The sequence below is a fragment of the Lingula anatina genome, chromosome 3 (assembly GCF_051362555.1).
Source record: "Lingula anatina isolate TDL-2025a chromosome 3, LinAna3.0, whole genome shotgun sequence".
Classification (NCBI taxonomy): domain Eukaryota; kingdom Metazoa; phylum Brachiopoda; class Lingulata; order Lingulida; family Lingulidae; genus Lingula; species Lingula anatina.
The window spans coordinates 13252671-13267432 of record NC_141769.1 but is presented as its reverse complement, the minus strand read 5'-3'; the positions used below and the strand labels follow the sequence as shown (position 1 = coordinate 13267432).

Below are 14762 nucleotides of genomic sequence, written 5' to 3'. Positions count from 1 at the left end.
TTTCCAATATATCATTTCGGGAAAAGTTGTTAAAATGGCCATGTAATCGTTATCGTCTCCTTTGGAAATCATACAAAACCGACATTCTACATACTAATTGAAAATGTCTTTCCACGAACCTCTGTCTTTTAAAGCCTACATAATACTTAGAAAGAATGGTACTAAAGTAAAAAAAAACATGTGTGACCAATACAACTTCGCTCGGAATGACAATGCTAGCCACCAGTTACGTTGAAAGGACCCGTTTGTCCTGTCCATATTTAACTATTTCTACTTCATTATATAAAACACTGTGGGTTTTAAGATATAGACAGAGTCATAAAAACGCTTTATTCGATTATGGTTTTTAAAAGTAGTTTTTGTATTTAAGTAATATATTTTAACAACAAGTGGACTTCAGTTGTATGAAAAATGTACTGCTAATATTTTGACAGTGAACATATGTGAGCAGTTTTAGCCATTACTCACACTTGGGCAAAATCTGTTGTTATTTGCATAACAATAGATTTCCGGTCGTCGTGCGAGCTGAATACTCACTCTGCAGTTGGGCACAGTTGAGTGAAGACGCAACATTATGTGTGGTGAATTTTATAAGACGTAGAAGCCATCATATGGTAAGTAGCACTAATTCTTCAATAACCTCTCTCAATAAAATACAAGTGCACCGAATGAGAGAAAATTTATTGTAGATATTAGTAGCGTGATTTGTTGTACTATTATGCACACATCATTACTTTTATGCCACTCACAATGTCAGAATATGTTGGTAACAATGCCTTGGCCTGGGATTACAAACGTACAGGAGAAATGGTGCTATCAGCTGACCATTGATGAAACAATAGGTTTGCTTGAAATCTTTCAAACTAACTGTATTTAGTTCTGCACGTGTGAATATTTGTATGACCCCTGGCAATTGTAAGCGCATTTGTGACTCAATTTAAAATGTTTTCGTGTAAATATAAACACAACTGCGCAAAAAAGACTGATTCATTTAGCTACCGTTACTTGTCATAGTGCTGAATTTTGGATACAGGAAGTCTGCCCTATCAAGGTGTACATCAATTTTAAAGTCAAATTTAATAACAATTTCAAACGTAGCTTTTAAAGACAATTTCTATGGTTTTCAGCGATTTCTTTTGGGTATATTTACTGATTTACTGATATGGATTGATCATTTCACATGGAAAGAATTAGAAAATTTTAAAATACATCATTTTATCATTATTATTATTACTACAAGAATAAGGTATCATATAGCTATTAAAGTACTCTTACTTGTTTCAGATTTACACTTGGACAACCCATTTATGCTGTTAAAGATCTTTTTGTAAGGTAAGTGTTTTTACTATAATACAACACACACGTTAACGCACATGTAAATTGCTCATAAAGCGATATTTTAAAGATGAAAATTTTACGCAGGTTGACTACCGTCTCCAGTGTGCATTCTGTCCCTCCATTACACGACTAACTACATGTATTTTTAAAACTTGATTGTACTTTAATCCAAGTTATGTGTAGTTTATTTCATATATTCTTAAAAGAAAATGTTCAAGTAAGATGTTTTGCGCTTCTCTAGAATAAGTCAAAATGATCTGTCTGTCAGTTGAATCAAAATTTCCATGTGTTATTTTGTCATTTCAGAGGCCCAGGGAGAAACTGTGCAACATGAGCCTCCAAGCAACAAGATCTTTGGTTGACATATATCATGCTCAATTTTATGTATCTTTATATCAAATCCGAATAAATATTTTTGTAATTCCTCGTTATTTTTTATATTGATATAGAATACACAGCACAGCAATATTAAAATGGGAATGGGAAAAGATTACTGTTTATGTGATAACTATTTCAAGTTCAATCTGGAAATATTATGCAGTTTTCTTTTGGGAATGACGGTTTTCTATAAAAACCTGCGATATTTATTGAAAAATTGAAAATTGAAATGGTTTAAAGCTTTATAATTATGCACAGTATTTTGTAAATATGAAATTGGACATTAAAGGTTTAATTCTGCTGAAAGAACATTTCAATATAAAGTATAAATTTACAATCTTCCAAGATATAAGATTTAAATTTGTTTGTAGCAACATGCATGTCACCCCTCAAATGAAATGGGGTCATCCCACCCTATTCCTCTAAAATGGAATGGAATTGCCCCACCTGCCACCCCTCAAATTGAATGAACTTGCCCCACCTGCCACCCCTCAAATTGAATGAACTTGCTCCACCTGTCACCCCTGAAATGGAATGGAATCGCCCCACCTGCCACCCCTCAAATTGAATGAACTTGCCCCACCTGCCACCCCTCAAATTGAATGAACTCGCCCCACCTGTCACCCCTCAAATGGAATGGAATCGCTCCACCTGCCACCCCTCAAATGGAATGGACTCGCCCCACCTGCCACCCCTCACATGGAATGAACTTGCCCCAACTGCCACCCCTCACATGGAATGAACTCGCCCCACCTGCCACCCCTAACATGGAATGGACTCGCCCAACCTGTCACCCCTTAAATGGAATGGAATCGCCCCACCTGCCATCCCTCAAATTGAATGAACTCGCCCCACCTGCCACCCCTCAAATGGAATGAACTCGCCCCACCTGTCACCCCTCAAATGGAATGGAATCGCCCCACCTCCCACCCCTCAAATGAAATGGAATCTCCCCACCTGGCACCCCTCAAATTGAATGAACTCGCCCAACCTGTCACCCCTCAAATGGAATGGAATCGCCCAACCTGTCACCCCTCAAATGGAATGGAATCTCCCCACCTGGCACCCCTCAAATTGAATGAACTCGCCCAACCTGTCACCCCTAATATGGAATGGAATCGCCCCACCTGCCACCCCTCAAATGGAATGAACTCGCCCCACCTGACATCCCCTCAAAACAAATGGACTTGTTCCACCTTTCACCCCGCAAATTTGATTGAATCGCCCAAAGACGAGACGCTTTTTTTCTTTCACTCGTATCAATACAGTCATGCAAGTATCATTCATTCCAATCTACAAGCAAAGACAATATTTTCAATGTATCATTTATTATGACATCTTTAATGACAGAAAACCACGAAGAAACAAATATTTACTGGAGGTCTCATGTGCTCAAATAATAAAAGATAATGAGGAAATAGAACAGTCTTTGAACAGGACTGGATTTATTGGACAAAGAATAGGCCGACAGGTGATGTTAACCATTTGAATTTGACCGGAAATGATTTATCTGAAAATTAGTCCCTACAGAATTTACTCATATTAATAATTCGTGCCATTGTGATGAAACTGCTTTGTGTTAATTTCAAATTTTTCATTTACAAAATTTTAAAGCACTTTTAGATTTAATCTGGAGAACAAAAATGAATTCCAAATAGAGTATAGTAAAGATTCTAAAAATACAGTACAATTTTACTTTAATAATGTGTATATTCGATTGAATAAGAAAATACTCCCCCCCCCCAAAAAAAGCGCATTTATTTTCATAAATTGCTTGTCATTCACAAGTGTAAATATTAACAATAAAAATGTATTTATACAATGCAAATTATAGAATATAGTTGATTGTATTTGATAGGATATAGTCGATTGGCTAAATAATCTTACCCGAGTTTCAACATCGTGAAAATTGCGTTTTTAATCTCAACTTTGAAATTTGTGATTTGCAAACACTCTGAAAAATACATCATGCCTTTTTAAACACTTTAATAATTGCACTATTTCATACTGAGGTGAATTTAAAAGGACGCTGGATTGGTTCCAAATAAAATGATGTACATAGCATACCCTAAGGTATAATTATAAAAATATTATGATCACTCGCTAGGGCATAATATATCTATATATATAAATGTTAAAATGTGTTAAAAATTTCAGTGATAGAGAGAGAGACTATGTACAATTTTCAACATATAGCATCTGCGGTGCAAATGGATCTGGATCTACGGCAGATTTTACAATACGTCTCGGAGACCAAGAAAGCTTTAGTCAGGCGCACGTGCACTCTGCAGGATCTCGACAAAGGCGTTTGCAGTTCTGAAATATCAAAATAAAATTTAAATGGCAATATTTCAATCTTCTTCAAAAGCAGTGAATCCGAATAAAGATTAGATTAACTGAAAATGAAAAAAAAAATGCTCATGCAGAAAAAAATCACATTGAGGCTAACTGAACACCAAATTTGAAATGTCGACTAAAAACGGGGTTTGTATGCAAGGTTTAAAAAATTTGATATATCACGATGAGAAGAATCACAAGAAATAATTTGGAAAGCGTTTACAACGTTAAGGGACCATTCCCAGACCCTATCGTACTAACTGTGGATAGAGGCAGAGGATTGTAGCCTATACACTCCTTTTTAACTATGCCAATTTTCTTGACAAAATCTTGTTCAGGGGTGAAGTTACACCCCATACCGATTGCTATATCACCTCAAAATAGAAAAGTGTTAAATTGACGATTAAAGCTTTGAGATGCCTATGCTTACACATGGCAACGAAAAAATATAAACGCCGATATTTTATATTTTCGAGGTTTTTTTCATTGTTTTAAATCAGCACAAAAATGGATGCATTGTTGAATGATTATATAAAGGAAAAACTCGTTTTGGTATCTGGATGATAATAAAGGGTTTCAATAACCTTAAGTCAAAGCTTTATCTAGAGTCTAGAAGGCTAACATACACAAACACGTCATCGTGAAAAACTTAAATAGTTTTCTCTCGTTAATGTTCCGATTGAAATATGGAAATCTTTTTAAAAATATTGTTAAAACTAGATGCACTGTTATACTGATCCGTTTGTTATGTAGGCATCTGAGAAGGTTCACACTAATATATCAAGTACATGTACTATGGAAGTGCTTAAAATACGAAATGTGTTCAGGTGGCCTAATTACGTACATCGAGTGACATTGAAGTAATAGCATCTGGGCACCAAAAATCATAATATCTAATATAACTTTCTTCATATTATATTTGTGTTTTTACTGGCAGAACGTGCTTTTCATGATTTTTGAAGATATCACTATGCAACTTTTCTTAAATCCAGTCAACTACTAAGACCAACTTGAAGTTTAGAAGGAGTAAAATAATGAGAAATTTTATCTGGTAGTTTTAACTCGTGAAAAACATGCATTTGCTTACATGACAATTTGTTCTCGAAGCTGAATGAAAATTCCGACTCTGCGTCTTCATCACACATATTAGCGTCCTGTCCTTACAGTGTGCAGCTGTCAAGTGACCAGTCAAGAAGATACGAGTAGTGCGCACTGCGCTGAGCAACTTTCTGTTATGCAAATTTCAACGGGTTAGGCACATTTTTATTGAGGGGTTGCTGTTGAAAACATTTTCATTTGGATTTTGCATTTTCATTTGGATTATAGTCTGGTTTATTTGAAGGCACAATAAGTCTCCAAGAGGATTAAGCAGGGTCCAATTTCAAGAGGGGAATATTGATGTGATACATTTTTCAGAAATCGAAGGGAGGGTCAGGACCCCCCTGACCCCCCACTAAATCCGCCATTGAGCACCACCACCACCACCCCATCCCCCATGGATATTTTCCTCACTGCCAAACATTAAGCCTGTTGTACTTGGTTTCTTTCTTAGACGCCACGTCACACGAGAAAAAAACGCTGAATTGGAGGATTTAATTAAAACGTTAAACTTTCACTCAGCATATTTTACCTTTACAGTCTATAACTAATCCGCAGCACCATGGGGTTTGTTTTCCATAATACTTATTTATTTGCACTCCATTATATTTGTTGAAGTTTTAGCATGCAGTCGGAAAGTGATAAGTTAGTCATACTGTAATTCTATACCCATATCGACAGTGTATGATGCTACACCTCTATAATGATCTCCAGCATAGCCGAAAAGCAGTGCTTTTGCACGTTTCGTAGATTTCTTTTGAGCAGTTTGTTAGCACCTTTGCTTCGACCACAGGACAGTCCTTTTAAAAGCCTTCACCAATGCTGATATCGTAATAGTAGAAAAATATACTTCTTTTGTACACTATAATGAATATCTTACGTGCCTCAAACGTGTCTTTGACATGTCCGTTAAAAAGTTTGAATCAAACACTTTACTGTTACACAGCGCATGTGACAATATAATTTCATAATACAATAATGACGCAGTACCCAGTTAGGCTACTAACTCGCGTTTACTTCTGCACAGGAATAGTCTTCGAATATTTTGTCTTCGCCAAAAATGTATTCATAGCTACAATAGCGAACACGGTTAGGCCACATATTAAATACCCAAGCGCTAATATCACAAATACCAGTGAGTAGGATTTCTGCCAGTCATGTATAGCACCTGAAATAATGGGGAAAAAAGGATCTTATCGATATCCTGCATCATCGATTTGGTATGCACAATAAAACAAAAGGTTATTAATTTACATAATGTGAGGAGAAATAAAGAGCTCAGAAAAAATAGCCTTTCTCAATGTGTTGCTTAATTTTGTCTTTTCAAAGTACCAGTACTTTCTTTATATGGAAGATTTCTCTTAAATAACAACACCACCTTTGTACCAGATATATGTATCTATTTCCAAATGTCCAAGCTACTAGTATAGCTAACTTATCCCGATCGTTTTTACACGAGCTAAAGAAATAAGGATTTAGATTAACTGCTTCTTATAGTCCGTGGGCCAAATACCGAAACCCTCCCCCCCCTTAGTGATTTTCGTTCACTATGTTTTTCTGATAGCTTAGGTCCTTAGCTTTTATTTTCTGCTTGTTTGCCATTAAACTGGTGGTGGGTGTGGGTGCTACAGCCGTTGCCATGGTAACACACGGGTTAAAAATTGACATTTCTGAGCCCAACAAAATCTAAAATATTTCAAATACATAAACTAAATAGAATTCAAAATCATTCTAGACATGTAGTCTAAGATGTGCACTATACCTAACGATGAACAAAATTTTCCAAGATGGCGGCAAATCCAAGATGGTGGCCAATTTTTGCTGTTTTTTCAGAAATTTGGATAATTTTTAATTTTTTAATTCTTATTTAATTATTAAAGAATTGCAATATCTGGGATATTTTGATGCACCAGTGTAGCATGGAATCTCTACTTTCTGCCTGTAGTGTTTGTTCAAGGTGCAATCTTTTTATTGAGATGAAAAATCCTGAAATCCAACATGGCTGCCACAAAACAAGTCTTTTACATGTAGCTGTCCTGTCTGGAAATATGACAGATTTATCATCCCAAATTAAGTTCTTCATTACTTTTGGTGCACTGAATATAAAAACAGAACCCTTTTCAATTACTTGACTTAATTTGGATTACAGTATGGCTTTCAAAATTCAAAATGGCCGCCAATGACCGTGAATTTACATCTTTGTAACCAGTAGACTAAAATATGACAGCAATATTCCTAATTTTAGCTTAAGTTTGGATGAATACTTATGTTTTAATAGTGCTGATCACTACTAGATGTGTGGTCATGCAAAATGATTAAAAAAAAGAAAGATCAAATGGTCAACAATAACCTAGACTAGATAAAAGACCTATAATACCCTCCCCCAATAAATGCAAGTCACTTACATTTGACCTAAGAAATCACACAAAGTTTCATGTACATGCTAATCACTCACATTTGACATGGGAAAGAATACTTTTGAGTTGAAATACTAATGTATTCTGTCGCATTTGAGTATAGGGGACTATATATTTATGGTCAATATGATACACTCTTGCTAAAAAATTGATTGAAAATCATATTCCAAAAGAATGTTACTTAGATTGATTTTATTAACCTGAATCCCCCTTCAGCGACTTTTATTTACTATTATATATATCGCTTACATCCTAAGATCCCATTTTCTGCTTGTTTTCTATTCTATTAACCCAGCCATTGCCATACTAACACAGGGGTTCGAAATTGACATTTCTGAGACTAAGAAAATTTCATACATTTCAAATATATTAACTTCAACAATAATGTAAACTTAAGAAGACAGCTGTATTCGTGGTATGATGGCAAAACATTCTTTGAACATCCAAGACGATGTGATTTTTTTCAAGATGGCAGCAATATCTAAACCTGTTTCTACTGTAAGTAACTAACGTTGAAAATTTAATAAATTTAATGGGATCGAGAAATGTTAAGTATTTTGATATCCATATGGTATTTAGTCTTTACTTACGGTTTATAGTGTTTGTTATTCCTATAATTATCATTTTAAGAACAAAAAAAAAAAAAACTTGAAATCCAAAATGACCCCAACAAATCCTGGGTGATTTACTTTGGTATATATTACTGTCCTATTAAACTTCTAATATTGTATATTGTTCTCCGAAATTGCCTTCTTTTATTCTTTTGTATTTGTTGCTACCTTTTAATGTATTGAATTTGAATAATATGAAGCCAAGATCGTGAACATTTGTAATAACTCAATATGGTCTACAAGTATTTAAATTATCGTGCGGTAGATGGCTGAAATTATTTGATCATCTCTTACCATCTATTGGGCAAGTTGAATGACACAAAATAGTCTGATTTTGAGTGAAAGGCAACTAGTTTGCAAATATAGATGGCGATTTTGCATTTCTATAAATTATATTTTAAGTAAAATGTTATAAAAAATTAAATTATATATTCAGTTGAAGTTAGTGGATATATTGATTTTTCCAAAACGTGGATATAATTTTACCTCTCTAGCAGTTTGAAGCTGAGTTATGGCATATACATGTAAATGTTTTATTCCATTTATCCATATAGATGAACACCATCTTAGATTGTAACAAAAACTCAGTTTCAGAGGTAAAAGCAAATTTTAATTGGCTTTCCAGTGAACATTCTTCATGAAAAAAGACTACAGCCAAGACATTTCATCCATTTCCAAAAAGCCTTAATCCTAAATATTTAACTAAATATGGACAAGTGTTTCCGTGAAAGCAGTGTAGAAAGGGCATATTTGATTATAATTAATTAGAATTTAGAATTATGTGTTTGTTGCACTGTTTAATATTATTGCAGCAAAATTCATACCTGCACTGTCATGGCCATTTGTGGCCATGGTGAATTTTGGAATAGCCAAGTAAATATAATTTGGCTGAAAATGAATAGAAATGATTTATATTTAGATAATATCCTAATAGGTTAATTCAGTTTATCAGAAAGAGCACAAGAGGCATTTTGAAACGAAAATGTAATATATATTCGGTCAGCACAGCAATATGTATGAACCCTGTTTTGTGATGGCCACCATGGGTTTTAGGTTTTATTACACTTACAAAAGAGGATATAGGAGTAACAATCACTGTAAACAGTAATTATGCAATTCTGTTCATATCAGCATATCCAAAAACCTAACATTTTTCAATTCCAATGCTGCTTTCAAAGTTTACAAAAAGCTACTTTCAGTAATAAGAAGAAAATTAACATAAATCTATCGTCATCTTGGATTGGCTGCCATTTTGGCAATTTAACTACGATAATTTTTTCAAATAATTTTGTTGATAACTGAGGTCCAAGTCTAATTTTTTAAAAAAGTTTACAATACAGCGAGATCATATATTTGAAATACATGGCAATTTAAAGGTCTCAGAAATTATAATTTTAAAACCCCTGTGTTACTATAGCAACAGCTGAATCTGTCACACCTTTCACCTATTACATGGCAAACAAGCAGAATATTTGAACTTAGGGCCCAAGCTATCAGAAAATCATAGTAAAAAAAATTGCTAATAGGGCTGAGCTAGCTTGAGTTTATTAAATTTTATTTTGTATTGGAATAATGTATTATATCATTTCACGTGTAAGCAAATTGGCGGCCATTTTGAATTTTGAATGTCATAATGCAATCTGAATTAACACAATTTATAGAAAAGGGTCCTAGGTCCATATTCAGTACACCTAAAAGTAATAAAGAATGTAATTTGGGATGATTAATGTGGCATCTGTCCAGTTAGGACAGCCGTATGTAAAAGACATGTTTTGTGGCAGCCACCTTGGATTTCAGGATTTTACGTCAAAATTAAAAGTTTACATCTTCAACAAGCACTTTAGGCAGACAGCAGAGGCTTTTTACCATTATGGAACATCAAAACACATGCCACATTGCAATTTCTTAATAATTAAATAAAAAACTCAAATATAATAAAATTCCCAAAATTATTAAAAAATTAGCAATAATTGGCAGCCATCTTGAATTTGCTGCCATCTTGGGACATTTTGATGATTGTGAAGTATAGCACACTTCTTAATTTACACATCTGGTATAATTGTGAATTCCATGATTTTAAATGCATTTGGAATATTTAATTTTTATTTTTGGTCTCAAAAATATCAATTTTCAACACCAGACATTACCATGGCAACAGCTCTGTTACTCATACCCACCACCAGGTTAATGGCAAACAAGCAAAAAATAAAAGCTAAGGGCCTAACCTACCAGAAAATAATAGTAAACAAAAATCACTAATGGGACTAAGTTGGTGGGAGATAATTTAAATTAATATTCTGTTGGAAGAATATATTATATCAATTTTAGCCAGTGTGTATAAGCATATTGGCGGCCATTTTGAATTTTGAAAGTCTTAATGTAATCAGAATTAATGCAAATTGTTTTAAAAAGTCCTAAGCTCGAATTCAGTTTATTAAAAGTAATAAAGAATGACACTTTGATGATAAATCTGGCATCTTTCCAGTTGGAACAGCAGACTTATATTTTGGCCACCATTTTGGATTTCAGGATTTTACAACAAAATTAAAAGGTTTCATCTAAAATAAATACTGTAGGTAGCAAGAAGAGGTTGTATGCTATTCCGGCGCATCAAAACATATCCCACATTCTTATTCCTTTATTATTGAATAAACACTCAAATATGAAAAATAATTGAAATTACTAAAAAATTAGCTAAAATTGGCCGCCATCTTGAATTTACAGCCATCTTGAAATATTTTGAGGATCATAAAGTATAGTGCAGCTCTTAAACTATACATCTGAAAGGATTTTGAATTCCATTCACTTAACACATTTGAATAATTTAATATTTTTTTGGTCTCAGAAATTTCAATTTTTAATCTCAGACGTTACCATGGCAACGGCTGTAGCACACACACCCACCACCAGTTTAATGGCAAACAAGCGGAAAATCAAAGCTTAGGACCTAAGCTATCAGAAAAACATAGTGAACGAAAATCACTAAGGGGGGGGAGGGGGGTCTACATTGGCCCATAGACTATTATGCTTTAATATTTTACCTGAGAGATATTGCGCTACGGCCATTCCTGTGTTCGTCCCAGCTTGGACATAATGACGCATTAGCGTTGGACTGGAGAATCCGCGATATGAAGCAAAAACATGGATGACGAACAGGGGAGGGGAATAAAAATACCTTCATTTAAGAATTTAATTCCACTCCCCGAGTTGTGAGTCTCAGAGCTGCGCATGATCTTAACGCAAGATGTGCCCATGGTGTTGATATACAGATGTAGTTACTTTTACAGTGTCATGAAAAGGAACATGGTAATCAAACATATCCAGTTTGTAATCAATCAAAATGTAATGCTTCATCTAGCATTAATGATCTAGAATTTGATCTAGGTACATAAAGTTTTTATGGGAAAAGGTCCACCCTTTTGAAATTGCTGGCCACGGGCCTGAAATAGGTAATCTACGTATCGATGGAAATCAAACTCCTTCTGTGACTTATTCATATGTTTAATAAACAAACACTCATTAATTAAAAATACTTCACAGTTTTTATTTGATTCTGATTTAAATCACTAATAGTACTGAGGAGTTTCTGCAGCTACGATAGTTAAACACTGTAGAATCTCCTTCTTCAGTCAACATAAAATCACATCTTCATTCCTTAAAAGACAGGAAACATTGTCTGAAAAATGAGATTGCAATTACTGTATGTGGGTTAAAATTTTAAACTTGTATATCTAAAGACGTAAAATAAAATGTTTTAACATTAGCATTAACATGTGTAAACGGTAAATGCCTGTGTGAGGGAAATTTTTCCTCAAAATTCTGTCATTAATGCATAACCATTATAATTCAGTCAAGAAATCACCCCTTTAAAGCATAATTTGTGGAGTCCTTTCTCAACTTCACCTTTGTAAATATTACAGAGACTCTTTATTCGAATCTTAACTCAATAAAAAGAACATTATCATTAAGCTTAGTCAATATCTGTTCTCTTTGTTCTTTATAAGAATAAGTACCATTATTCCAACTATTGTATCCAAAGTTTAAATGTCAAAAACATTCAATCATAACAAATATACTTTCTGCCTTTCTCTGAGACCACAGGTCAACAAAGTAGGAAATTAATATGGAGTCAAAATGTTTTCTTTTAAATCTTCCATTTTTGCCTGTCTGTTCGATCGGCACTCATACTCAAAGAGAAAAATAAAATCCTGGATCAAATAATGCCAAACAAATACTTGTAACTTTGTTAGTCATTAGACTTAATTGTTAGTCTGGATTAGTTTTCCATTACTGTTTTCAACACAGAATGTATAAGATAGTCAAAGCATGCTCTTCGTAACACATGTCAGTCACGACTTGAGAAGCTTGGCAGCTGATTGGTCAAGAAACCAGTGCAATTCTCCGTTGGTTGGTCTCACTCTGGCTGCTGGAAGTGGGTCTGCCTCACTTCCCTCCAGAACTCGCTGAAGCAAATATTGAATTCTGATTTAAGTATTATGAAAAAGTGGAAATTATACAGTTCTGTTATAAAACATCCTTGTAAATGCACCATGGAACCTGTTTCTGCTAACTGTGGTGTAATAATCTGAGATCTCTGGCATAAAACTCTAACACTTAAAAACAATGCTTATTTTTTCATGCTATTTTGGATGTAGCGCTGTGTATGAAATATAATTTTTTAGTGATGCAGTCATAAAATATAAGTTTTTCAGATTGGTCATGGAGCACTCAAAGCTATTATTAAGGGTTTTTCTTAAAAGAACTATTATATAGAGTTCTACCATTAGGAAACCTAGGGTAACCTACCTTCAATATTTCTGCCTTACTTTCTCCACAAGACATAAACACAGCACAAGCAGTATTGTTAACAACTGGCAGTGTCAATGTAATTCTCTGAGGGGGAGGCTTGGGTGAATCTGTTATACTTGCCACTATGACATCTGTAACCTAAGAAAAAAATGATTAAAAAATATTCAGTGAAATACTAATTACTTGTTTGCAAAATGTGCTACCCAAACATAATCGTTCACTGCTCCTTAGAGCTTTTAAATATTTTTTTTTTAGTTACTCTCAACTAATTGTCAGTATCATCATACATGAACTTACATCCAGCAATTTGTGTCCAGGAAACAGAGAGCATGTATGGCCATCTGGTCCCATCCCTAACAGCAGCATATCAAACCTTGGGAGCTCAGTGCCTGGAAACACTTTACGGAGCTTGGATATATAGTCAGTTGCTGCCTCACTTGCTGAAAGTGTGTATATATATATATATATATATGACATACAATTTACAGAAAATATCAGTTTCATAAGTCATAGATTATCTTTAAAAAGATCAAAAATAAATGAAATGGATATTTTACTCATAAAACTTGTCTCTTTACTTTTCTGTGTTTGTAATGATATAAAAAAACAAGCAGAAATTGTTTCAAAGTCAAAAATGCAAGGACTTTACTAAAGTATTAAACAAAACTGATGTTAAAATTAGATTATCATGAGAAAAACTAACACAAAACAACAAAGTGCCCCATCACACCAAATTTACATACCTGGTAAAGAGGGGTCAATAGGCACTAGATTTTCCTTTGGTAAGGGAACCTTCCCCAGCAGATTGTCCCTATAGTACTTGTATGTGCTGTCGTCATTGTCAAAGGGCACAACACGTTCATCACAGAAGAATATATGCCATTTGGTCCAGTCAGTTGTTTCACCTGGAAGTCCATTGCACAGGTGTTTCTGTAAGCTGCCACCTTGGAAAAAGAATTCACAATTTATCTCTTTATTAATTAATATGTGTTTTGAAAGAAAATGATAAAATCTGTATATATTGAAATGTGAAAGTTAAAATGTTGTGTAAGTTTTTATGTAGCTAGCAATGCCGTGTGAGTAATAGCTATTATGTTCAGAATTCTCAAACATCAAAAAGCCAATATAATAGAATAACAATTAAAAGTCAATTAAAGAAACCAAGTAACACAGAATATGGAAAGTGATAACATATACATTACATTTCAAAGCCAGCTGACACATAAATACTCCAGTAGGTTCATGAAGTGACCAATGAATACAAGTGCTCGTGAAATTTCACAAAGAGAAATGCCTAAGCCAAATAATGGTCAACTCTATTAAGTATCGGGACAGCATCAGAGCTATCCGTGACAGCATAATTAATGCTATAGTACAACAAAATCATTTACTACTACAGTACTACTGTACTAGCGCTGGTATTTAATTTTTAAAGAGTAAAAAACGAACAAAATAAATAATGACAACATTCAAGGCTGCTTTACCTGATACACCAACCGTAAATACTCCTTTCTGTTCTATCGCTTGGTTTGCTTTTTTAGCTACCAAGCTGCAAAGCTCTCTTGCAACTTCAGCTTCTGTTTCACGCACCTCAATAATGGGCGCCGCCATGTTTGTTTACGAGACGGAATCACAGTCCTACAACTAAATATTAATATTATACAAAATAATAAAGGTTTTAACGTTAATATATTACAAGTGCAGTTTCATAATTTCATAACTGCAAGATGTACATTTACATAAACATGGACTCAATAGGTACGCGTAGAACAAT

The 14762-nt window shown here is 34.2% G+C and overlaps 1 protein-coding gene and 2 long non-coding RNA genes across 3 annotated transcripts; 1 reads left to right on the top strand and 2 right to left on the bottom strand.

Annotated features, from left to right (window-relative positions):
• The first annotated feature begins 439 nt into the window (after positions 1–439).
• On the top strand, positions 440–1769 carry LOC106181559 (uncharacterized). The gene is made up of 3 exons (XR_015333575.1): positions 440–614; positions 1285–1332; positions 1645–1769. It is a non-coding gene; the product is annotated as an uncharacterized LOC106181559 (long non-coding RNA).
• A 1258-nt stretch (positions 1770–3027) lies between these two features.
• On the bottom strand, positions 3028–5446 carry LOC147762927 (uncharacterized). The gene is made up of 2 exons (XR_015333319.1): positions 5141–5446; positions 3028–4032 (listed from the first exon to the last, which is right to left on the bottom strand). It is a non-coding gene; the product is annotated as an uncharacterized LOC147762927 (long non-coding RNA).
• Positions 5447–11702: 6256 nt separating this feature from the next.
• On the bottom strand, positions 11703–14629 carry LOC106181561 (6-phosphogluconolactonase). Its single transcript, XM_013565977.2, has 5 exons — positions 14473–14629; positions 13732–13932; positions 13286–13428; positions 12986–13126; positions 11703–12642 (listed from the first exon to the last, which is right to left on the bottom strand). The coding sequence occupies exons 1-5, from the start codon at positions 14597–14599 to the stop codon at positions 12529–12531; spliced, it is 726 nt and encodes a 241-aa protein (XP_013421431.1). The 5' UTR covers positions 14600–14629; the 3' UTR covers positions 11703–12528.
• Between the last annotated feature and the right edge of the window lie 133 nt (positions 14630–14762).